General features: G+C 39.4%; 1 protein-coding gene and 1 long non-coding RNA gene across 8 annotated transcripts in view; one reads left to right on the top strand and one right to left on the bottom strand.

Annotated features, from left to right (window-relative positions):
• The window catches only part of EXOC6 (exocyst complex component 6), a 140,860-nt gene extending 117,455 nt beyond the window's left edge, over positions 1–23,405 (bottom strand). For 4 of the 7 annotated variants that reach the window (XM_072425048.1, XM_072425050.1, XM_072425049.1 and 1 more), the window contains exon 1: positions 23,274–23,405. In XM_072425048.1, the coding sequence (XP_072281149.1) occupies positions 23,274–23,398 (125 nt within the window). In that variant the 5' untranslated portion in view covers positions 23,399–23,405. Of the gene's footprint in view, positions 1–19,074; positions 19,210–23,273 lie in introns of those variants that run through there. The other 3 variants (XM_072425053.1, XM_072425051.1, XM_072425054.1) reach the window with 1 other exon arrangement.
• On the top strand, positions 12,987–14,688 carry LOC140339793 (uncharacterized). Its single transcript, XR_011922554.1, has 2 exons — positions 12,987–13,029; positions 14,505–14,688. It is a non-coding gene; the product is annotated as an uncharacterized lncRNA (long non-coding RNA).
• Positions 23,406–26,854: the final 3,449 nt, after the last annotated feature.

The raw sequence follows: 26,854 nt of genomic DNA, 5'->3' as shown, positions 1-26,854 counted from the left end.
TGGCCATAGCAGTGATTTTCCCAAATAATAAGGAACAGTTGCTATAGACAATATCTCTTGACTCTGATGTTCAGAAATCAGCCACACAATGTACTGCTATGTATTTTGGGTTCATACAAGGTTTAAAACCAGACATCATGCAATAGAGTTCTATTCTAGCATTCAGTCTGACATTATGGTTGTATTCAGACTGGCGGTGCTGGTAACACTTCTTCATGCCAATGAACTGCTGCTTTGAGGGAGACATTACATGTAAAATATACCCAAGCTGCCCAATAGAGAATGAATGGAGAGCGGCAGTTAGTGGGTCAGTACTAATTGTCAAATCTGCCATTCTTTAAGAACCAATGCCATGGCACAGGGATTTGGATTGCTTTCTCTGTCCTTCCTTTACCCTTGGCATCCAATTGGCTTCAGGTCAGGCAGATTGCCATCAAACCAGCCACATTTACACCTATTTACCTTTTTTGTGACTGGTGCTTGTACAGAATGCTACCATCCCTAACAAGCACCGGCCAAAGGAATGCTGCTCACTATGTACTTAAAGCATACCTAAACTCAGAATTTTTACTTTACATAAAAGGAGAGACAACCATTTTAGGTAAAATTAAAAAAAAAATTGTTTGTAAAGAGGGTGCAGCACCACCCCCTAATTCTCGATCGCCTAGGAGAATAAGAATGAATGTGAGTGCAGAGCCTGTTCCTTCTGCGCATGCCCAAGCATCTCAGGAGCCCTTACATTAATAGGGGAAAAAATTGCAGATGGTTTTTTCCAAATCTTCGTCACCCGATCTCGGGCCTGCGCAGTGCGAGATCAGGTGACGTAGGAAGAAGAACGCGTAAGAAGAGAGAGAAGATGTCAGCGCCTGCGCTGGTGCTCTGCGCCGGTCGAAGATAGATACCGTAACGACGTGGGACCCGATGGAAGAAACCTCCCGATGGATAGACTGATCTGTGGGATTGAAGGTAAGTGTGATTTTATTGTTTTAGGTTTACCTATGCTTTTATATCTGCTCGGGGGACGGGATTCTAAGGTAATTAGGAGGCACTTTTCCTATTAGCTGGTAGTTGTGTTGGGGGCGGTACAACACCTTACAACCACCATTATTGCAAACAATTGGGACGTTCTCCACTATTAGCTTACACCAGTCTACCGTAGATCTCCTCTGTGATGTTTATCTAGCGTTAAATTCTGGTATTAGTCTGAACCTAGTCAACTCTAACTCATGATAGAAACAGATGTTTCCTGGATCCTATCCTGTCCACATGATACCAGAATAAAGTTTCTGCAATAAACACTATGACTTATTTCCCAATGTTAGAGCAGGCCACCATTAAAGAATGCCCCCACCATAAAAAAACCCTTATACATACCGTAAATTAAGCTGAAAGCCTACAAGAGGTCATTGGGTCATTTTCTAACTGAAATACCAAGAAATATCTCCAATATTCTATTGATGTAATGACATCAACACCACTCTCTGTGGTGTTGATGTCATTACATCAATAGAATATTGGTGAGCCCAGGCTGCCATAATAACACACTCCAAGAGAGGGTAAGTCCAAGATAGCCGAGGCACCCAGGAAGAAGATGAATGACACTGGCTGGCGGAGGAATATCTAAAAGACAGCACCAGAGTGAAGGTGAGAATTGCTGTGTCAGCTGCCTTTTTATTTTATAATATGCCTGGGTACTTTATAAACTGGAGTTCTGTTTAGTAACAGCTGAGTACACAGGTAAATACATTTTCAAGGTCAGTTTTGTCTGCCAAAGTTACTGTAGTTATTTTCGGACTGTTCCTGAATTTATGCAGCGATTGAGGACAGCATTGTGCAATCCTAAATAAGGCACATACATAGCTGAATATACGTAAATACTAATGTGTTCTGGTAATGTGCAGTGAAGCATTAATATTACATTTGTACATTCACAGAAGCACTCTACCCAAACATGACGAGCATTATTTCTTTATAAAAATGACTCTCAGTGAGGGCTGAACATTGCATTTATATAATAAAATCCAAGGCTCTATAATATGGTTACAGTATAATATACAAATGATTGTAAACACAATAAAAAAAGACCTTACATCATGATCAAATAAAAGGTGACTCATGTAGATAGAAAACCAGTGAGAACCAGATCAAAATAAAATTGTGGGAATGATAAACCAAAGTTCTAAAAATAAAGTCTGTGTTCAGAGTGCTGTGGGAAATGAATGGTATAAATATGCTTCCCATGAAGAGAGATTAGAGCTATATACTAATGATGTACAGTTTGCAGATAGATGTCTATCCCCATTAAAGCTGAACTATACAGGTAGTCCCCGGGTTACATACAAGATAGGGACTGTAGATTTGTTCTTAAGTTGAATTTGTAAGTATGTCAGAACAGGTACATTATTTTAATAAATGCAATTAGGACCGCCTAGACATTCATTAACTGCTGGAGCAAGCTGAGCTTTGATATGCAAAAATAAACTACTGCAGAGTTTGTCTTGGTCATTAAAGATTTAAAAGAGTCTGCAAAAAGAGCTCCCCCCTAAGATCACCCACAACCCCAGCTGTGTTTAGCAAATGATTTCTTCCATAAGTCATGCAAACCGCCCCTCCACCTTTCAAGCCTCCATCCTGCACACAGCAAGCAGGGAAGCCCCATTCGGAACACAGCGAGCAGGGAACAGAGTGTTCGTATCTAGAAGGCGTCCGTATGTCGGATGTCCTTAACCCAGGCACTACCTGTACTTAAAAAATGAATAGTTGCAAGCTGGAGTGTTGTTTTTTTGCAGAAGTGGCAGGTGATGTTCTTTTTGCAATAAAACAAACTTACCAGCCTGTTGACAAACTTTGTTACAATGTTATACTCAGCACATGCACAGCTCAGTGAACGTTTCCAGCACAGCTGCTGGGTAATGAACAAATGCGCAATGAGCACATGCACAGGAGTGACATCACTCCAGCCTGGCCAATCAAGATGGCTGAAGTACCAGGAGGGGGATCGGGTGAACATGCTGGCACCAGCAAAGGAAACACAGTGTATTTAAAACACTACAAACAGGCACACAAATTTATTTTTTTGCAGAAGACACGTTTGGCCTGATTTAATAAAGCTCTCCAAGGCTGGAGAGCATACACATTAATTAGTGAAGCTGGGTGATCCAGCAAACCTGAAATGGGTCTGGCCCAGGATTAAAAACGTTTGCTAGCAAAGAGCAAATGGCTTTGAAGAATTTCATTCCAGGTTTGCTGGATCACCCAGCTTCACTGATGAAAGTTTATCCTCTCCAGCCTTGGTGAGCTTTAATAAATCAGGGCCTATGAAGAGGTTCCTGAGTGGCTCCCAATGGCTGGCACTGGGTCAGACACTCAGCTTTCTGCACTGTTTGTTCTTAAAGGACCCGTGTTTCAGGTTTGTCTGTGGGCAACAGTGGCGGTATTGAACTACTCACTCTGCCCCCATTCATAACCTATTGGGTTTCCATGGGTAAATGTTACATGTAGCGTCTCCCTCAAGGCAATGGTTCAGTCCCTTCTGCATCTGCTTGATTGCATTTTTTTATTTTTTACATTTATTTCTGTTTTAACCACAACATCTAACAGTGTCATTACAACACTGTACATAATATTGGCCATCAGATCTGGAACTGCTGGTATTGTTTGATGGACCACAGATACTGCAGTATTCTCCCCAAAATGGGATGAGAATAAGCTGAAAGCGCGTGGTGGCCCATGTATTGTGTCCCAGCCAGGTGGTTACTGAAAAGTTCCGAGTGGTACATCAGCCTAAACGGGGCTGGGGAGATCTCTGTACTGAAATCCATTTAAATGCAACATAAGGCATCGCCACATACCTAAACTTGTCTTCTACCTTTTTCCTAGAGCATCCCAAGCACCCAAATGTCTGGGTACATTATTATGACAGCTAAGAAGCCACCCAAATCTAGCCATGCACTATGCAATAATTACAGTGGAATATCCCAAAATATCAAATTCCACTTTTAGTGTCATGGTCAATATTTCAATTACATAAAATGGTTAATAATTCAATTTAATATGAAACATTTGAATAGTGGATCGAATACTTGTAGTTGATTGCAAAGATCAATTTAAATCAACTGTAACCGACATTGTAACATAGACATCGGGAGAAAAATGTGTATGCACAGCATTACATGCACTTGGATTCACGTTGCATGGTATTCGAGGTCCAGTAATTTGGATTTCTGAATAGACAAAAAAACAATATTATATTATATAGAACCTGCAGCGAGTTAAATTTTTATTTCAAGCTGCAGCCAAGTTTTTCAATGGTTAAATGACTCAAACAATGACTGACTATACCGGCAGGGGTAAAAGTCACATTGAACAATAAATTACTCTCTCCAGGTTAAACACCCAGATAATATACATAATGTTTAAACATAATAATAAAGCTCTAAGCTCCACCAACCCCAATTACCTACTAGTATTACATGGTATTATGCCTATTTTATTCCTCTGTAGAAGAATCATAGGGATGGGGGTGCTGCATGATATGGACATTTCGTATTTGTTGTCCAGGGTTTGTTCTCCAGAATCCAGAAAAGAATTGACCACAGTATCCGGACCGGCCAGCATGGGCACATTAAGGTTAATGGTCTTCAAAACACAGAAATATCACTGGTAATAAGCTGGACAGTAAGCTTAGACAACTAGATCGTTCTTTACAAGTAATAAAAATATGTAGGATGGACTGGAAAGGGGTTAATTATAGCAGGGGTTCCCTGAAGACCTGAAAAGTATTTCAAAAGTTAAAAGTTAGAGAAGGTTGTCTTTCATGGGTAAACCTTAAGTTTTACTAAAGCAAACAAACCCATTGATATGTCCTAAAAACATTCACCCAACTTTAAACAACGTTCATCAATTAAAAAAAAAACACATATTCAAAGAACATTTATCCAACCATTTATAAACTAAACCAGTGCAGGCTCACCCATCTCTAATGTCCATATATTCATCGGTTCTACTGAAAGAAAGATTTATTTTCTTTCTTCGTTCGACAGTTTTAGCATCCAAGAATTTTGGTGCTATGACTGATCTAATTTTTGACTGATCTAATATACAGATGCTGCTTGATTCATACCTAACAAATAAAAAAGTACAAATCTTTATGTAAATTGTTTAAAAAATATACCTCTACATGTCTCATAATGTATTCCTAACCTTTGTATTGGCTTGTATATGTTTATGTATGTGTATGTTTTATATGGCATTCTACTATATTGCACACAACAGCCTTAGCTAGGATCTGGTTAGCTTTTATCTGCAACTCATTTCACTTTCAGTTATACAATCATCCAGGTCAAAGTACAACCTGACCTGTTAGTTGTCAGGTGTCACAGCTTGAAATGAAATAGGATTTGTTTATGAACAGAACAATATAATAATTGTCACAAATAAAAAACACAAGAACAGTATCATAGATTTATCAAGGGCTTTGCTTACTGGTCAAGGAGTTTGAAAAATGCTCATTTTCTTTTTTTAATTGTATTTTTGTCATTTCGAATGGCAATCTATTGGAAGTCTAGATCTACATAAGGGCAGATAAAGACAATCAAGTTTCAATAGCAGGGACTTCCTAAATGAGACATTGTTTTGGTATTTGGTAATATTCACATGGGCGGCAGAGGAATTGGTCACCCAGTACAGTTTGCTTTGGTAATTGTCTCCATCAGAGGAGGTTGCTTCTACAAAACAGCCTTTATATACAGAGAATTTTCTACAGATGAACAGTGATTCTTTTTAAATAAGTCTGCAATTCTGGCCAGCTATATGTATTGCTATATACAAAGAAGTTAAGTATACGGCTTCTGCTTTGATCTTATATTTTTGAATAATTTAATGATTGAACAAAAAACCCATAAATATGACTGACAAGGGAATCCTCCAAAGAAGACCGGTAATGAGAGCAACATAGAGGTAGCCAGTGATCACTTTCTGATAATGATAGGTGCTTACACAGGTATGAAAGTCAGATTCTGGTTCTTATACAGTGATTCGCAGTGTTCAAGCCAGAAATTTTTTTCAAGCCGGGTGGTAAGAAATTGTAGGCGGGTGGCACCCCCTGTATTGTGACCCAACTCTGCCACCCAAAAATAGCCGGGTGGTCATCGAAATGTGCCGGGTGGTGCACCCAGCTAAAAGGGGCTGGGGAGAACACTGATTCAGATAGAATTCATAAAAGGTCTGGATACAAGGTGGTATGGATAACAGATATTACAGTCTGATATAACTGCATCTGGTTGTTGATATCCAATGTCTGGTTAGATAGACCAGGGTCTTCAGAGGACACCATTAACTTGGAGTACTATAGTGAAGAAAGTAATGAGAACATCAAACCAATAGTTTTAGTGTTCAGAACTCAGCTTTTTTAAATAGACAATCATGATCTCATTGCTGATTAAAAGCCAAAGTTCCCCAGCTGGTATCAAAGAATACTTATGCCTAAACACAAAACAACTAGCAAACCGGGCATCAAGGTGGCTCAGAGGTAAGTTCTCTGGAACTCTGGGTCCCAGGTTCGAATCTCGGCCAGGACATTTTTTGCACATAGATAATAATAACTTTTTTATTGAACTGACACCAAGTCCAAGTCTGCAGTATACACATGCAGCTTATAAAGCCCCGAAGAAAGGAGATTGATCCCTTGAAACATGTTGGCTGTTTTTATTATATTTAATTCTATTTGTGAGTTAAAATAATAATCATTTTGGACTCTAGTGGTCTGGTTCTATCATTACTTTAATAATCTCAGAAAGCATTAAAGTTATTTTTTATCATGTTAAAATTTTTTAAAAAAGATCAGTAATGGCAGCCTTTGTGTGTCTCATGATGGCTTTGATTTTATTAGTAAACATGATTTATATAGCGCCAACATATTACACAGCACTGTACATTAAATATGAGTTGTAACTGACTGACAGATACAGTGACACAGGAGAAGGAGAAGACCCTGCCCTCAAGAGCTTTCAATCTAGGAAATTTGAACAGAAAACTGATTTTGCTAAGGACAACATGGAACGTTCTTCTTTCACTTTTATTGCAAGACAAAGTGGCTCCAAGATTGACCATCAATGACCAACAGACTTATAAAAACTATCAACGGTAAGACATCTTCTCTGTTCCTAAAACCACCAAGACCCAACACAATGACAGAGAACATGGTGAACACTTCTATTATTTCCATGGGAATAGAGAAGGATAATCCTGGTCGCACATTTATACCGTCATGCTACCTGGCCCAATTCTTGCACAATGATAACATCGAGCAGTCAATGCAAATCAGGGTCGAATTGATACGTGTGTGGCCACCCTATGCACAAATGATCCAGCACTGACTATCCAAAGTTTAACAGGAGTAAAATTTCTGGGTATTTTGCTGCCTCACAGAGAAGTTACATTTTTCTGACTCCAAAGCCATAAACTAGTCTGAAGGAAAAAACGTTCAGCTTATTTAATAAATTTAGTGAAAATAATACCATGTCGCACAAAGGGCATGCAACACCAAGGCCTTCAATGGTAGCTGCTCCTTACATAGGCATTTTTTTCTTTGTTTTTTTATTCTTGACAGAATCCACCTAACATGACACTCGTACTAAGAAACATTATCCAAGTGGAACAATTTTGGTTAATATATGAACAGTCATTCGGTGTTAAGCCCTCGCTAATTCCACTGAGTGCTATTCCTTGAGGCACTTGAATACCTCATTAAAACAATAGCAAAAACACATTCTGGCAATATGATTTATGAAGTGTTAAATAAAAGAACATATAAAGTAAGTTATTGAGCAGGTCTAGCCTAGATGACTAAACAGTGTCGATTCTCTAGGGTGGGAAACAGGTGTTTCCAAGTTCTGAAACTGAAAGCTGTATTAGTAGCCAGGCGAACGGACAATGTGCCAAAATCTGAAAATCTATCCCACATCTAAACCTATTACAAAAAGGATTGAGTGACTAATCATTATGAATCCTGCATTATTATTATAAGCCTCTCAAGCATGTTTAGCAGCTAAATAGAGTTCAAGGGTGATAATTTGCTATAGAACAGGTGGAAATCTAACATGTTGCCAAATGATTCTAATCAAGGTTCAATGCAGATGGTATCCATTAAATTTATAACTATAGAACAATTTTTCCCATTAGAGTAAATCGTTTATTAAACATCATTCAGTAAAATGGAAAAGCAGAGGGGAATACTAGTCCAAAGCATTTTTCAGATGCCCAATGACACGTTTGAACTATTTGGGGTACCTGCAGAATGACCGTCAATAAATCAAATAACAAAAATCCCACCAGGTTGTGTGCAGCAGTGTGTAGGTGCACTGCAGTCAGAAGTGCAAAACTGATGTTGTATGAACAGATTATGTTGCTGTTTTGCTGAAAAGAAAGACGCAGTTAGCCCAACATAGGCAATAAAGACTGGTAGGATCACAGGTAAATACAGGTATTCCCCGAGTTAAGGACATCCAACATACGGACAACTCCTAGATACAAGCGGGGCTTCCCTGCTCGCTCCTGTGCAGGACGGAGGCTTGATGGGGGGAGGGGGGTGGTTCGCATGACTTGCAGTAGAAGTCTTTTAGTAAGCACAGGTGAGGTTGTGGGTGATCTTAAGGGCTGAGCTGTTCTGCAACCTCTTAAAACCTTTTAATGACCAAGTCAAACTTGTTGTTTCTTTTTGCATATCAGCTTGCTCCAGAAGTTAATGAATGTCAAGGCTCCATATTATTTTTTTTTTTGCTTTGTTTGTGATTAGCTCACAATGAGGAATTTATACAGTAACTGACATCACGCTGCCTAATAATATGTTGAGACAAACATCTGTCCTAATTGCATTTATTAAAATAATGTACCTGTTCCAACTTACATACAAATTCAACTTAAGAACAAACCCACAGTCCCTATACCATATGTAACCCATGGACTACCTGTACTAGAAAACTAAGTGGACTATAAATTTAGTTAAAGCATACCTAAACCCCCTGTACTTTCCTGTTCCCATTCTGTTGCAGGGCTTCACTATCTTCTGCCTTCTTCTCTTCCTTCTTACAATCTTCAGCCATCTTTATTGGCCGGGCCAGATGATTCTTCCACTTTATTAAAGAGATACACTGGTCTAAAGTATATGTATTCTCATCGCTCCAGCCCAGTATATGTTTGCATGTCCTTCAGCACCATTTCTTTTCAGTGGTGTGAAGAGCTATAGTAAGTAAGCCTTTTAGGTACATTTTTAAAGTTAATACCCCCTAAACTATGACTCACAGACAACAGCCATCCCCAGATTCCTTCATGCCTGATTATATTAGAAAGCCAAAGTACCCCAAACCCAAGATGCCAAATAAACTTTCATAGTAACATAATCTTCCATAGTCACTGGTTCTGTCCTACAACTTACCACATACAAAGGGGCAGGTCAGAATCACCACAACAAAGTCGTTTATTGCATTACAAAAAAAAAAACAGGTTTAGGGGTACATGATGGTCCTACAGGATAGAGGGGAGTCCAAATAAGTTCTCCTTTAAAGTACATAGTTAAGTTGAAAAAAGGATATAAGTCCATCCATTCCTTTTATTAGTTTAGCTGCCTTTCTCTGCACTCTCTCCAATTCCACAATGTCATTTTTGTGAACTGGTGCCCACAACTGGACTGCATATTCCAGATGTGGTCTGACCAATGCTTTGTACAGGGGCAGGATTATGTCTCCATCTCTGCAGTCTATTCCTCTTTTTATACAAGAAAGTACTTTGCTAGCTTTAGATATTGCAGCTTGGCATTTCATGCTGTTATTAAGTCTGTGATCTACCAGAACCCCCAGATCCTTTCCCATTCCCGACTTCACCAAACATATTCCCCCTAGACAGTATGAAGCATGCATGTTGTTAGACCCCCAAGTACATAACTTTCCAAGTTAATGTTTACTATTGTGGCCATACAATTCTTCTCATTAATTTTTAATAAACAGCGGTGTCAGTTTTTCAGAATTTGTTGCGGTTGATGAGACAGACCTAGGTAGGTAGAAAGATTGACAGATAATTTACCGATATACATAAAGGCAAATACACTTTGGCAGTCATAGATTGGTTTCCAGCATTGGTTGTACAGTGTTATCTCTAGGAGAATGTACTCGCCGTGTTCTGTGGTTTGTACACTTAACCTTATGATGTGGGCAATCACTTCACTGTTATAATCTGAGGCAACATCATTTCCTTAGAAAGAATTTTGTAACATTGCGAAGTGCTGTCCTATCTTTAACTGACTTCCTAAGTAAGATCTAATCTCCCTGCAAATTGTTCGTGCTGTAACAGTGACAAGAGACATACTAGGCATCTTATTGCATCTTATCATTAAAAAAGATTACATGTATTTGCTTATGTAAAGATTTTATCAAACACAAGTCTTGTGAGAATATCTACATCTTGTGCTCTGCCACACTATTAAAAAAAAGGGCGTTAGGAATCAGTCAGTGGTCAAATCGGGCTCATTAAGATTAAGAAGCAGGAAATCCCTCCTGACAAGTTCAACTTACTTCTCACTTTCTATTCTAGCTGTGTGCATCAACTAGACCGGAAGACTTCCAACCAGGCCTCGTGCAACAAGGGGTCAGTAGGAAGAAATGTTTTTACCTTGCCACAACCAACAATGAAAATGAATTCCAGCTGTCATATTCCACGGCTGATCAGAAAATTAGTGGGCCCCTTAATACCTAAAGTGCACCTAAACTCAACAATTTCACTTTACATCCCCTTAGACAACCCTTATATGTAAAGAAAAAATGTAATTTGTTTTATTTGCAAAAAAAAAAAGGGTGCAGCATTGCCCCTTTCAGTCCTGATCACCGCTGAATGGGAGCGCAGAGCCTCCCAGGATTTTTGAGTCATTCATCCTGGAGGCTCTGGGTGCTCCTTCTGCGCATGCTTGTTTTTTTTCCCCTCTACAGCGGCTACGTCACCCAATCTCACACCTGTGCAGTGCAAAATTCGATGACGAAGAAAGAAGACAAGAAGAAGAAAGAAGAGAAAATTGAAGATGGCGGTGCCAGGCGCTTCTTCAGCACTGGGACAAAGAGGAATTCTAGGACGACGTGGGACTCGCTGAAGGGAAGGTCCAGCGCCATCGAGGGATCTGCGGGTATGAAGGTAAGTATAATTTTTTTATTTTCTGTTTAGTTCTGCTTTAATACACCTCATATGTGAGGTCCACTGACAACGAGGGGCATTGAGCTCTTTTTTAGATATTTTCCCAGAAACCTACAATGCGCTAGGAATCCATTGTATTGGATATACCAAAGCAGTGATTCGGACATTCACCAAAAGTTACCCGATGAAGAATCAGTTCAAACTGCCATTGAAACACATGAGCCTGGAAGATTTTCAACCAGATTCTCGAAGATTCTGAATTTCTTTAGTGAATGTCAGAGTGTTGCATATCAGAAAAAAAAACAAATGTCAAATTAATAAATTGTGCTGATTGTTTTAAAACTGTGAAACATGTTGCTTCTCAACAATATGCCAAACTGGGGAAGTCCCGTACTATGTATATAAGAAATTCCCCCAGAAATCTTATTTTCTACTTTTGTGGAACTAAACTACACTTTACAGGAATCTCGCACAAATGAAGATTCATTCTTGAATGAATATTTATAAGTCTTGCCCACACCCAATGAGATGAAGGCACTTTTGTTACAACACTGGGAATGCTCAGGGTTATGATGGTGAAAGATCATTTATTTATTGAGTTTAGAAAAACATAAAAAAGAAATTCCTATACAGCAGACAAAGGTAGAAATGTGAAAAGGTTGCTAAAATCCTAGCAGTTTATGCATACATGTTGAGTGACAGAAAACAACACATGAAACTTTCAAGTCAAGGTTATAATGCTATGTCCATTAAAAATCAGGTTTTCTGCACACATTATTATTAAAAATTGTTTATTACTCCATGACTTATCTTCTCTAATTAGATGGTACAGATTGTCAGGTTGTATTAAGAAAGATGAACGGCCTAATGATGGGTATTATACGGGAACATGTTGGACCTGTCTCTACTATTCCACCCACACATCGTGCATCACAGAGCAACAGATGCACTCCACATATACCAATGTGCTATGTTTGTGGATGACGTTTTAGATACTATTTCTGCAAGTGAAACATCCCAGGGCATCAAACTAGGATGTCAACTTTCAGAAATAAAAAGACATGTTGAAATCCAATAGAGATCTGGTCATCCGCCATGATCAACCAGCCAGTGTGGTCTGCAGAGGTCATATATGAGCCCTGATTTACGAAAGCTCTCCAAAGCTGGAGAGAATACACTTTCATCAGTGAAGCTGGGTGATCCAGCAAACCTGGAATGGATCTAGTTCAGGACTGAAAACATTTGCTAACAAATAGCTAATGACTTTTAGGAAATCAATTCCAGGTTTGCTGGATTACTCAGCTTTACTGATGAAACTCTCCCCAGCCTTTGGGAGCTTTAATAAATCAGGGTCATGGTCTGCAACTGTTTCTGATCTGATCACTATGGGCTGAATTAGGTAATGATCTACAAAGCTATACAAATGACTTAACCTCCCTAGCGATTCATTTCTTTCCGGTTTTATATGTCTAAAAGCGGTACATTGTTTTTCATGAAAATTTATTTTACAGTATAATATAATAAAGTTTGAAACACAAACTCATGTAAAATGAATAAATTAAAAAAATCTATACATTAAAAAAAAAAAAATACACAATATACTCATACTATTTTATATACTGTAAAAAAAATGTTCTTGAAAACAATGTACTGCTTTTACACATGAAAATCCAATGTATTGCATTCAATACAGTTATTTTGTATTGAATGCAATACAAATGGATTTTGAATGTCTCACCCCGCCGGCAACGTACACACGCACCGACTCCCCGGTGACTCATCGGATGCAGAAGCAGGAAGAAGGAAGAAGACGGAGATTGCGGAGCTGGAAGGTGAGGGACGCCGGTGGATCAGGTAAGGCTGTATTTATTATTACCTTCCCATAGGTTACCACTTTTAGCAACTTTTTTCTACCCCAAATCACACTCGGTGTTACCTCTAGGGAGGTTAAATTGAAACTCCAAACAAAACCCGGCATAGAAGGATTACAAACTATATCACATTTTTTGTTAGGTGTGCAAGAAAGAAGATACCCAACAAAACAGAACATATAAAGTCCTGATTAAATATTCAGATTCTCCCGTTATTAAAAGCCAATGTGTTACAGGCCTTGCATTTTATATATTTAGTTCCGCTTTAAAGAGTGTAAGTACAGGATGAGAAACCAGATAGTTCCTCCTTTATACGTTCCTCTATTTTCTGATGAGCCAAACTACTAGTAGTGAATGAACAAATCGTTGTGTGTTCTCTCTCTCGTTGTGTGTTATTCTCTAACAATCCTCTGCAGGCAGTTGTGGCAGCTATAATAATAAACACAAGTAATGAAGGACAGTCGGATAAAGACATGGATTGTCCAGGACTGCCTGGGAGGATATACAACACATATGAGTACAATGATCGGTGACACAATGCTGTGTTCATCTGCCTTCACATCACACACACTGGTAACCCTACACTGGATTTGCATACTGCAATAAATAGGGATGGCTGTGTTTGTCCTCCAACATGAAAATATTACAATACTTGTGTGTAACTGGGTAATACGTGTTTATGATACCGGTGGGATATTCTCAGTATCTTCAGAGTCCTTAGTTTTGCATTTACAGCTCAACCAAAACTAAAAAATCTGCCTTTTGAGAATTATTTGAATAAGTACAATAGAAACCTGGTTATCCGGAACTCAGCTAACTGGAAAATTCAGATAACCATGCAAAGCAAAATATAAGTACAGTAGAACCTTGGGTATTTGGCACCCACGAGAAATATACCTTTAGCGCTGAATGGCTGAGAAAAGGGAAACCCTGATGGAACTTAAACCGTCATCAGGGCTTCCCTTTTCTCAGCCAATCACGGAGCAGAGCAATCAGCGGAGGCATGTGTTCTGCAACCAAGAACACATACCAAAGCTCCGCTAGGCCTGTGGGAGCAGCCAGGAGAGCGGAGCAGAGCACTGCTGATTCCTCCGCTCCGTGATTGACTGAGAAAAAGGAAGCCCTGATGACGGCTCAAGCGTCATCAGGGTTTCCCTTTTCTCAGCCGTTCAGCACTAGAGGTGAATGGACAAGTCTCCCCATTCAAGTCTAGTGCTGAATGGCTGAGAAACCTCCGTTACGTTAGAAAAAGTCTCAGAGTAACCTCAGTTAACTGAGACTTTAGAGAGGATGTTCGGTCAACTTTAAATAATAACTCCACCTTTATTAGGTCACAAAATGGATTCTAACAGATTCACACTGAGTGATCCATTGGAAACTACACATTCTCATGAGTCCTGAAAACATTCTCTTGAGTCCAGAAACCTGTACTAAACCTAATTTGTCATTCCTTTGCAGGGGCCAGGTATCATGGGACAGATAGTTCTCTCCATTGGAATGGTGAAGATTTTTCCACACATGTACAGAGGACTTCAGGAGAGGCTAGGAAAGTTTCCAGCTATTCAGATTCAGGATTTTCAGATCCATACATAAAAGGGAATTAAATCCAAGAGGCTTTCTAAATAATAAAAAGTAAGAGAAGCTAACATTGTTGGTGCCTGCTCTGAGGAAATTTAGTAAAGTATTTATTAAAGTGAATCTGAAACATTGCCAGGCTGAGAATATTCCAGGTTCATGTGTTTCAATGTAAGTAATCGATTCTCCACCAGTGAATGTCCACTGCTTTATAAATAGACCCGCAGTGCCCTCCATCATTCTGCAAGATTCCCAATCATCTATTCTTTATTTATTTTTCTGGATTTGGTTTATCAAAAAATGGAATTAAGAAATTGGAACAAAAGCAAAGCAGATACCAAAGCAAGTAGTCAGGAACTTATTGTTCCGTGTTCTCAAAAAGTAAAGGCCAACAATTCTAAATATCTTCTTTATTTGTTAGAAAAAACAAATTATCTAAATTGATGAATGCTGAAGTCAATGAGCTGAATTGCTATGGGTTACTACACTTTGTATTGTTTTATGACTTACATGGAGAACATTTGAGATGACCTGCAGATCCTTTGGAATTCACATTGACTTGCATAGAGAGAAAAGCTGTTTTGGTACCAATAAAACATCATGTGCATAAACCTATATAAATAAAATAATTTTCAGCACACAACCAGGGCTGGAAGATATTTTTAACCTATAGAATATCTGAGTATACAAATTATTAAGGGAACATGAAGTCAACATGCCGATGACATTACATAATAACGTTATATGTTTTATACGCATTCTTGAATAATTACTGTAATATCATTACCAGGAGAGATGTACATCTCTATTTGGGTGGGTGACCGACTCACAAAGAATTTCATGTGTTATATAATAATTCCATCATGAAGAATAATAATATCATACTGTGACAGAAACAGTTTCCTTGGCACTTTGTAAGGAATGCAAGAACAAAATGAAAACTGTTGCCAATTGTGATCGCTGTACCACGAACAGGAAGGGAATCTACATCTTATCAGGATATAGCAACATTGCAGAAATGCATTGCATGTACTCTCTATGTACCCTATGGTGGAAGGTTTGGGATCTCCCTCCTTGTATGGTTCACTTTGCTGATCTCATATGAACAGGTGTACATGTTACGCATTATAGGTACACTGAAGTCCATATTATCCCTATTGCACCTATAATTCTCAGGAGGAGCGACCACAGCAACCAATCAAATGCAAGGTCAGAAGATAAAAGGAAGAAAATTACTACTTTTATAGTACATGAAGCCCTGTATGTATGCCAGTATAGTGCACTGATAATAACGTGTCTACAATATTGATCATCTATCATATATATATATATATATACATACATACATACATACATATATATACATATATGTATTGTCTAAACGATCATCCTTGAGGATCCACTGATGATGGACGACGAACGGTAGGTAATGGAAGTGAAGGGGGAGAGAGCGCAGCGGGGTGCCGCTCAGTCGTTCATATCAGAGCAAAAAACCAAGCCACTAGGTGAAAGGAACAGCCTGCAGAGACTGGATTATTGCAATGACCAGATCTTTGGAAGGCTACAAAAATAATTGTAATGCACCGAAGGTTCCCAAGGGCCAAATGACCTCCATTATTCTCACATGGAAGACATTTGGCACAACCAGGACTCTACCAAGAGCTGGTCACCAGGCCAAAATGAGCAATAGAGGGAGAAGGGCCATAGTGAGAGAGGTGACCAAGAACCCGATGGTCCCTGAGCTCCAGGGATCCTGTGTGGGGATGGGACCAAATTCCAGAAGGACAGCCATACCTGCAGCCCTCCACTGATCTGGGCTTTATGGCAGAGTGGATAGACAGAAGCCGATCCTCATTGCCCCTGAAGGACCATGAGACTGTAAGGAACAAGTCTCTCTGGTCTGATGAAATAAATAATAAACTGTTTGGCCTCAATTCTAAACTTTATGTCTGGAGGAAACCAGGCACTGCTCATCACCTGAACAATACTATCCCAACAGTGAAGCATGGCGGTGGCAGTATTATGCTGTGGGGTGTTTATTTAGCAGCAGGAACTGGGAGACTGGTCAGGGTTGAGAGAAAGCTGAATGAAGCAAAGAACATTATCATTATTATAATACAACAGATATCCCCAATGAAAACCTGTTCTACAGTGCTCAGGTTCTTAGATTGGGCTGAAAGTTCACCTTCCAACATGACAATGACCAAGGGTGGCTTAGGGACAATTCTGTGAATGTCCTAGAGTGGCCCAGCCAAAGCCCTGACTATTGAACATTTCCGGAGTTACCTGAAAATGGCTGATCACTGATGGCCCCCATCCAACCTTGCAAAAAATGGCAGAAAATCCCCCAATCCCAGTCTGCAAAGCTTGTTGCATTATCACCCAAATAGACTTCAGGATGTAATTGCTGCCAAAGGTACTTCAACTAATACTAATACTTCAACTAAGTGCTAAACAAACAGTCTGAATACTTCTGTAAATGTGATTTTTTTTTCTTTTTATTACATTTTCAAAGTTGTTTACAACAGCATAGGGAAGGTATGAAGAAATGGATACAATGCAGTGTCATGTGACTGGCAGCTCATTCCTTTACATACATTGCGGAAAATGAAAAGTGCTGCCCAATGCACCAAAAGTGCCATTTCTATGTCTGCCAGCAAGGTGCCCTGGAAAGCCATGATGGCAGCGCATCAATTTACAAAGCAGTAAAATATTTCTATAAAAATTTTTATTGTCTATATAAATAAAGCATTAAACATGTTTTGGTATATCTAATTTTTTTTTATTTTTGTTTTTTTTATTTATGTTTTTTTATTGTTTATATAAATAAAGGACTAAACATCCTCACAAATCACACAGACATTACCCCTACATGTATTACATACATTCAAGTCATATTCAGTCAGTGATCATGAAGACCTTAATAACGCCCCTCTACACGTTTCACAGACTGACGTCCTTTTCTTCAGGGAGATTTTTCATTGCATACAGTGGATATATACATACATATACTTATATACACATATACTTATGTTTAATATGTGAAGAGAGAAGCGCTGGTATGTATATTCTATTATCATCCTGCTTTTAATATTGTTATATCTGTATATAGATAACTCTATATATAACCCCAATCCTATTTATATCTCTATATACAGATATTACAATAAAACATCTTCTCCACATGAAGGTAGGACGATATTAGAATATACATACCAACACTTCTCTCTTCACATTATTGCCTCCTCACTTCTTTTTTGGGGTCATTGCTCTGCCAGTGATCATTACGACCTGGAAAGATTTATGTGTTTTTATAGAGTGACTGTATATGAAAATATTATAATGCATTATATTACCCTCAATGTACTCCTCTCCTGAACAAGCAAACAGCAGTCTGTGAAACGCATTGTGTGACATCAACCAGGACCAATATAAAGAGATCCTGTCTAATACATAAGCAAACTTGCACAGGAAAATTAAGTGTTTTTCCCGCTCCTATGTTTTAATTGATCTGCAAAGTTGCTAATAAAGAGACGACACCAGGAAAGACAATTCCTCCGCCATCTTTGCATGTCATAGCTTTCTGGGTGTAATTACTGACTGTGCTGGTCCAGCTCTTCCATCACTCACCTCCCTACAAATCTCTTTGCCAAGGAATAAATGGTAATGGGCTGATTGTGTGACTGACAGCTATCGTTTCCAGATCGTTTCCATGCATTCCCCTATTTAATGTACAGCGCTGCGTAATATGTTGGCGCTATATAAATCCTGTTTTAAAATAATAATTGTGGTAAATGAAAAGGCTGTCTGATGAAATGTGCGCCATCGGGGCACCTGATGAAATGTGCGCCATTGGGGTGCCATTATTGGAATGGACTGGCAGGCCATAAACATGAACCTACATTAGTCTGCAGGGGGCTGCTGACGCCACATCCAAGATGGCAGCACCCATTGGGGTGTATTTAAATGTCTAACTGCAACTAAATATTACAGACCCGTATAATATTATACAGTATGACAGTACAGTGCTGCCATTACACTGGGCACCCCATACAATATGACCACAGAGCTAACAATCCAGAGACATAGCCCAGCACAGGACCAGGATGCTGCAGCCATGGAGGTATCACCATCCTACACAATGACATGTAAACACACTCCAAATATCACATGACCAATCATCACATGACATTACCATGACAACCTATGACAGGGCCCCTCCCTGTTGTGGGACTATAAGTCGCAGTCATGGTCGCCTAGGGATACCACGGACTGCAGTCCAGTCTCACAGGCCTAGCACACAGTGACAACACCGCACTGATATCACAGCCCCTGCGACACACAAAAAGCCCGAGCCCGTGTCAGAGCCGGGGTGAGGGGGGAGGACGGAGGGACAAAGGAAGACACCCAGACCCTCAGCCCACCTGAAAGCCTCCCCTCCCCGGCACCTTACCGTAATGTAGGCCCCACACACGCCGTGTCCGTGCTCTCTATCTCCTGCAGGATCCTCTCGTGCTCGGTGACGCTCTCCAGGCTCTCGCCCTCCGCCATCTTGCTGGGATTAGGTGGCCCGGGCGGCCCGCCGGTGACAGGCTCTCTGGTACAGTGAGGAAGGTGAGAGCGATGGCGGGCAGCGGCCAGCAGAGGGCGCTCCGAAGAACTCCTGCTATTCCCAATGTAAAGGAGGGGAGACACTGACAGGTAGGTCGTTGCTTGAGATCACCAGTCAGTGTCATCCAGCAGGGGGCGCCAATCAAAATGTGATTATTAATACATATCTATCTATCTATCTATCTGTGTATATATAGGTATATATATATATATATGCAAAAAAATATAAATCTCTCCGCCCTTACTATAATTTATTTACCTTTCCCATATCATATAAATTATTATTATTGGTCAATGCATGCATGCCAGGCCCTTATTTTATCATTGTGAGCTGGCAGACCACATGACTATAGGTGGGCTCTTTATATTGGAGATGGGGTGCAGCGTTCTATATTTTATTCCTAAAATGTGTTCCCTGATGTGAAGGGCGCAGTGTTGTACGGAGTGATGGACACTCCATGATAAAGCTATGTTCACACTGGCGGTGTGGTCGCGGTGTGGTTGCCGCTTCCTCATTCCAAGGAGAAGACGGTACATGTAGCATCTACCTGCAGCGACTAGTAGAGAATAAATGGAACGAATGACCCATGGCTATTCTTTAGAAAGGTGCCAGAAGCCACATGGGATCACTTGACAAAATCAGGTCACATGACCTCTTTTCGTTACCACCTGCAGGACCTATCATGACTGCCTTTGTTCCCTCACAATACGCTACGCTTCCATTTGTAGGAGTAGGATAGCGACAGATCAGTGGATGGCAAGCAGTGCAACCACCTGTATCTGCTGCAAATCCATCGGTGTGAACAAGCCCCAATCATGCAGAGTTCAGTTTAGAATGGATGTCCATACTCAAATCTGGGATGGCAAATTTATTCCATTATGGAGAAGAGAACCAAGTCCCTAAAGTCTCATTGATCTAAAAAGTTATTGGTGGTCCCCCTAAACTACAACCACCCCAACCCATAATGATACATCACCTGATCCGTGTTATCTTTTAGTACTATATATTATTAATAATATTATTATTATGAATACGTTGTTTTTTAAAATGCCAACATATTACACAGTGCTGAGTATCTACCACCTCCAATACATATACTCCATCAATAAACCCCACATTGATACATTACACATCTACAATTGTTTGGGATCATATATATTTGAATGTCAGAACAATCTCTGATAGAATTATTCTATAATATTTACTGAGATCATAGTGCAGATATCAGACATCACAGCAGACATTACACATCAATGCATTGCTCTTCTAAAGCCGCATACACACGTGCAATAATATTCATTGGAAAAGATCTTTCACGATCCTTTCCAACGACTAGCACTGCACAATGCATGAACGAGTGTTGTACATACAGCACCGTTCTGCTAAATGGAGAGGGGAGGGAGGAGAATGACGGAGCGGCACCCTGCTGTGCGCTCTCCCCCTTCCCTTGCATTAGGATCCTTAGTCGTCCATTGTCCGTGGATACGCCAGGACGGTCGTTCGGAAGATGGACAACTGGCGCTGTACACACGCCAGATTCTTCCCCGATATCAGCCCTGAGCCGATTATCAGGCGAGAACCGTTAGACGTGTGTATGTGGCTTAACACCTACCAGCAAAGGGTTGTCATTGTTCAGTTTGGAAACACAATGACTTCTTTTTTTTAAAAATTCAGTGTTCAGTAAATACAAATAAAACTCATATTAGCACAGCAGCATGGTGGGTCAGAGCTTAGAACTCTGGCCTTTGCAGCGCTGGGTCGCAGGTTTAAATCTCAGCCAGGACTCTATCTGCATGGAGTTTGTAGGTTCTCCCTGTATTTGCATGGGTTTCCTCCCACATTACAAAAAAATGCAGTTAGGTTAATTGGCTTCCCACTAAATTTGTACAGCGCTGAGTAATATGTTGGCACTATATAAATACTGTGTAATAATATTAAAAGTGTTGTTGTAATAATATTTATCATTATTATGATTGTCTTATCAGGTCCCACTATCTGGTAGCCAGTGCTGATACTGTAGATCAGAAGAATAGAGGTAAGGAGAGCACTGTTTTTTTGTTTTTTTTTTAGGGGGGAGGGTGTTTATATCGTGGCACCTAATGACAAAGGAGACAGAATCAGTGTTTGGATAAAATGTAATTAGTCTGTGTCACTCCTTGTCTAATAAATGCATTAGGTTTTATTCTGTTTTACAGATTAATATATTAATTGGTTGAGGGTTCTGTATACCATTTCTATTGGTCTTGTTTGTTGATAAACTTTTCCAAATGTGGAGCTGAACTCCAGCCTTCTGTTCAGTCTTGTTCTATAGAGTCCGCTCCTGTACTTTATGGTGGCTCAGTGGTTAGCACTCATAACATGCAGTTAGCTTAATTGACTTCCCCCTAAAATTGACCTTAGACTGTGTGAATGACAAATGACAATGGTGGGGACATTAGATTGTGAGCTTCTTTGAGGGATCTACAGCACCTGGATGGCCCTTCCCAATAGCCATGATCTGCCTGCATTGCATGGAGAAACATGGGGCCCAGGGATGGACTAAATGGGTATAAAAATCATTTACATTTCATTTATTATTAACTAGCCTTCTCCTTTATTTTGCAAAAATGATGCCAGATTATTTTATGTCTCACAGAAACTCATCACTGTACATCTAAGGCAGTTATTCTTCTGGTGCTGAGCAATGCACATATATTCTGGTCATGTGACCTGCTCTTGTTAAACTACAACCCCCATCAGGACTAGCACCTGCTGTATTCTCCTTGCATACATAGACATTACCATACATTAGAAATGCTGTCAACTCCCACAAGGGATCCCACCCCCATTCCTCTATATCGCACTAACATTCCTCTATATCACACCTCCATTCCTCTATATCACATCACCATTCCTCTATATCACCATTCCTCCATATCTCATCACCATTCCTCTATATCACATCACAAAAGTGTTACAAAATTACACTTTGTAGCTAATTCTCGCCTCTAATAATACACAAGGCGCTTGAGCTACCTACTGCCACCCACTGACATGGAAGAGTATTACATTACTCTGCCAGTCACTACAGCACAGGCACTTGACAATGATAATTGGTTAATTTCCCACGGTACACCTGAAGATCTCTCACGGCACACTAGTGTGCCACGGAACAGTGGTTGAAAATCACTGCTCTATATCACACCCCCATTCCTCTATATCACATTATTATTCCTCTATATCACATCACCCCCCATTCCTCTATATCACAACACCGTTCCTCTATATCTCGCCCCCATTCGTCTATATCACATCACCATTCATCTATATCACACCACCATTCCTCTATATCATATCACCATTTCTATAATGCATGGGGCTAGGGAGGCTTTTGTTGCCCCCAAAAACATTGCTTTGGTTTCAAATGCAAGTCTGCTACTCCTGTTCCAATGCCATTGTATTTCAAGATTGATGTTTAAGGTTTCAGAAGATTCAAGTCATTTCCCAACATGATAAGTATTGTCACAGAGAGAATAAAGCACATGGGCCAGGATACACAGAGAGGAGCAGATATTGTGACACAGGGTGAGTCACACCTGGGATGGGCAATGTACAGGAGTTATGCCATGCCCAGTAAGACAACAATATAAACCAGGTCTCGGACTTATAAAGTTCATTCAGAATCTTCATTCTATAACATGCACTAGAATTATGAAAGGAGTTTTGATTGCTTCTGGGAGATATTAAGGAATATAAATCAATATGATCAGAGGAGATTATAATGAGATATCACATGAGATTGTTGCTGATTGGTCTATTCTGACTGTGCTGCACAACTGTTTTTGTAATTGTTTTTATTGATGTAAATAAAATAGTATTTATTTCAGTGATTATTCAATTACATTTCCAATTAATATTGTATCATATCAATACTATGTATTCAGTGTTATAAGTAATGTATTGAAATAACCTCTCCACAACTGTTCGTTCCTTTATGCCCCAGCTATGTCCATTATCTGCCCCTATGTTAGGAATGGAGGTGTCTGCTGGACGGATTTTACCTTAAAGTAGATCCCAGAGGCAGCTCCAGGGTCTCTATCTCTGCACACGCTTTCTCATATATCTTCTCTCCATCAGTTTCCTCCAATAAGATCTCTGTGTATCCAGGTTGTCTGGCTGCAGCCATGGCTCTGGTTCACATACTGCCCTACGTGGAAATTCTAATTTTGTTTTTATTCAAGAATTACGTGTAGTCAGCATACAAAGGCAGAAAAATATCTTGCCCTAACCTGACCTTAGAAATGCTGAATAGGAGTTTATTGTAACAAACAGAGGAAACAAGCCTGCAGATAGCGAAACACAAGTGCAACTCAACACAACTCATTCCATCAACAGTGGTCATACCTCTTGTTGTCACATACTAGGGTAATACTGCGGTTTAGGGGAGGTGTAACTAAAAGTATATAGCAACCCCATTTTATCACAGTGATCTTTTATTTAAATATTACACATTAATACTTAAGAGAACTACAACAAAAACTATTTATACCTGAAGTTCAGTTGATAAGGCTATATTCAGAGAGACACTGGGAAAGAAAGAAGAATGAACATATGCAAAATGCTTCCATTGACTTCAATTACAATATTAGGGCCCACATATTGACCAGTCAATTTAATCTTCTCCATTCACTCCTATTATTATAATTATATTAAAGAATATGCAAACATATTTGAATGGCATCTCCTCCTGCTCTTTATATCCCCACTAGACCTACATGATCATTTTTAATCTGGGGGGGGGGGTTGTTTTACTGGAAGAGAAGTTTCTTTTTTATTAAAAGATAGATGTCTCTTGTGTCTGTTAGTATTATTATTATTATTTTCTTGTATTTAAATAGTCCATTGTGATATCACTAACTGCCCCTAACAGGGGCTCACAATCCTATGTCCCTACCCCAATTATATGTCCTTAATACAGACAATTTTGTGGGGAAGCCAATTAATAATGTTATTATTATTATTAGTAATAATAATAATTATCAGGATTAATTACCAGGATTTATATAGAGCCAACATATTACACAGCACTGTACAATAAATAGGGGTTGCAAATGACAGACAGATACAGATAGTGACACAGGAGGAGGAGAGGACCCTGTTCCCGAAGAGCTTACAATCTAGGAGGTGGGGGAAGTATCACACAATAGGAGGGGAGATGTAATGGGGGGAAGTAGTGAGAGTTTAGGAGACAGAAGAAGATGGTTAGGCAAGTTTGAAAAGTTGGGTTTTGAGTGCTCCTTCAAATGAGCATAAATTTCCCTAACTGCATGTTTTTAGGGATATGGGAAGAAATACAAAACATAGGGAGAACACACAAACTCCTTGCAGATAGCGCCCTGGCCCATATTCGAACATGTGACCTACCTCTACAAAGCCAAGACTGCTATATGATATCACAAAGAAAAAGTCTTATAGCTGCATTACAGGCACAAAGAAGCTTTCATATTAATACATTTATCTATAACCACAACGCTTATAAATTTATATTGTCTTCTCCAAATGAATTTGCAAACCCACAAATTATCTTAGGACTCAGCAGACCCTCCAACTACAGACCACCTGCCAAAAAACTACAGGGCACGGAGGGGGAAGCCTGGAGACCAGCTATTCACTTAGCAAAGTGAATTATCACTCTGCAGGGAATATCTAAATCAGCTTAGTGAATGGGATGAAGATCTGAAGCTATCCAATTATATGGATTTTATATTTATTGGGCAGAACATGAATCTCCAGGAGTTCTAGATGTGAAAAAAAATAAATAAAAAAAACCTAATAAGAGCTCCTCTATATAATATGTGCTCCACGTGTCTCCATTCTGGTCTTTCCCTGATCTGTCACTTTCTTCCAATTCTCCTCCTTGGTAATCATAAGACAAGACTTGTCCCATTTCTCTAGGAATTTTACAGGTCAGATTGTCTCTTCCCTTAATCTACAATGAGATGCTTCATTTCAAGAAACACATGCAATATATTTAGCAGTTTTTTATACAATCAGTTATGTGTTATTGAATTACAGACATGAATTAGGAGCATTCAAAGGGAGTGTATGCTACTCTGCACAGATTTTCTGGTTTTGTTAGACTAAAAATAAAACATTTAAATTTTATTTTTTTGCAGGCAGTTGTGAATTCTTAGATAAAAACTTACACCAACCTTGGGATCCAGCAATCCCACGTGGCTCCCCATTGCTGGCATTTTGCCAGCTTCTCCAACACTGCTTTACACTGCAGCACTGGTTCTTAAAGGATACTGGTACTGTTCACTGGAGCCCCCATTCAGTCCAAATGGAGCTGCCACAGGCACACTCTCCCAAGAGGCAGCTTGAGGAATCGGTAAATGAACTGCAACCTCACCACTATTAAAACCCTTGCCCCAAACTACATTAATCACATTTTAGTACATGGGTACAAGTTTATTGCTTGTATTTTATAAATAAATTTAAAGATACAAAGATTTAAAGATTGTCAGTGTAATGTTTTAGGGCACTATATTGACTGACATTCAACAAATATACAAATCACATGTTGTGTCTTCTTTCTGCCATAATTGACTGCATGCTTGTTTCAGTACACATTTCCTTTCAGGTTACTGCTCACTATTTCTGAGGCTTTTAGTAATAAAAAATCACAAATACAATTTGCCTGTGCAACCTATTGCATCACCTATTGCACCTATTTGCATCAATCTGGACATCCCTTTTACACAGCCATGTATATTCTAATATCAGGATAGGGAGCAATGTTCCTCAGTCAATTCCCTGAATTTTAGCGAACACATTAATTCTTCTGTTACCTTGAAATGGTAAAGAACATGCACTAAGTACATTGAGTATAATTGTTTTAGTGCAGGCAATTGTGTATTATTGGATTAAATACTAGATATAACCGCATTATTCTCATTTTGCCCTAAAGATGTTTATGCCTCCAGGGGAAGTGAAGAATGAGATTTCATGTAATTATGGCTAATTCCAGACAACTTGGTATATATACGTCAAACTAATTTTGTATCTTATAAAGCACGAGGATTCGTCCAGTAGTAAATGGCATCTTTACATTGTAAAAGCAATTAATATTATTTTGCATTTTGTAGCAAATTATAACCAACTTCCAGCACATATGACTGGTTAACAATTAATGTGCAAGGCATGGTTGCATCCAAGCATATTGTGCAATATATAGATCTGTAAGTTCAGGGAAGCAAAGCCTAGCTGAAATAGATACAGCGGTGGACATAATCAACAATGGGACATAACCAACAATTGACATGGAGCCACCTGGCTTGGTACCCCTGTGGGAGACCCTCATGCAGAGGCACATTTACACTCTTTTTCTGCCCACAGTTTGAATACATCAAAATACTTGAAATGGTCATATTGCCTTACACTGAAGAGGAAAAACCCTTAAAATTGGGCTTCATTGTTTCAACAAGACAATGTGCCTAATTTATTACAGCTCTCCAAGGCTGGAGAAGATACACTTTCATCAGTGAAGCTGGGTGACATAGTAAACCTGGAATGGGTCTGGTCCAGGATTCAAATATTTGCTAGCAAATGACTTTGAAGAAGTCCATTCCAGATTTGCTGG

The sequence above is a fragment of the Pyxicephalus adspersus genome, chromosome 10, assembly GCF_032062135.1.
Source record: "Pyxicephalus adspersus chromosome 10, UCB_Pads_2.0, whole genome shotgun sequence".
Taxonomy (NCBI): domain Eukaryota; kingdom Metazoa; phylum Chordata; class Amphibia; order Anura; family Pyxicephalidae; genus Pyxicephalus; species Pyxicephalus adspersus.
The sequence above is the reverse complement of the archived record's forward strand: the minus strand, read 5'-3'. Positions and strand labels throughout refer to the sequence as shown.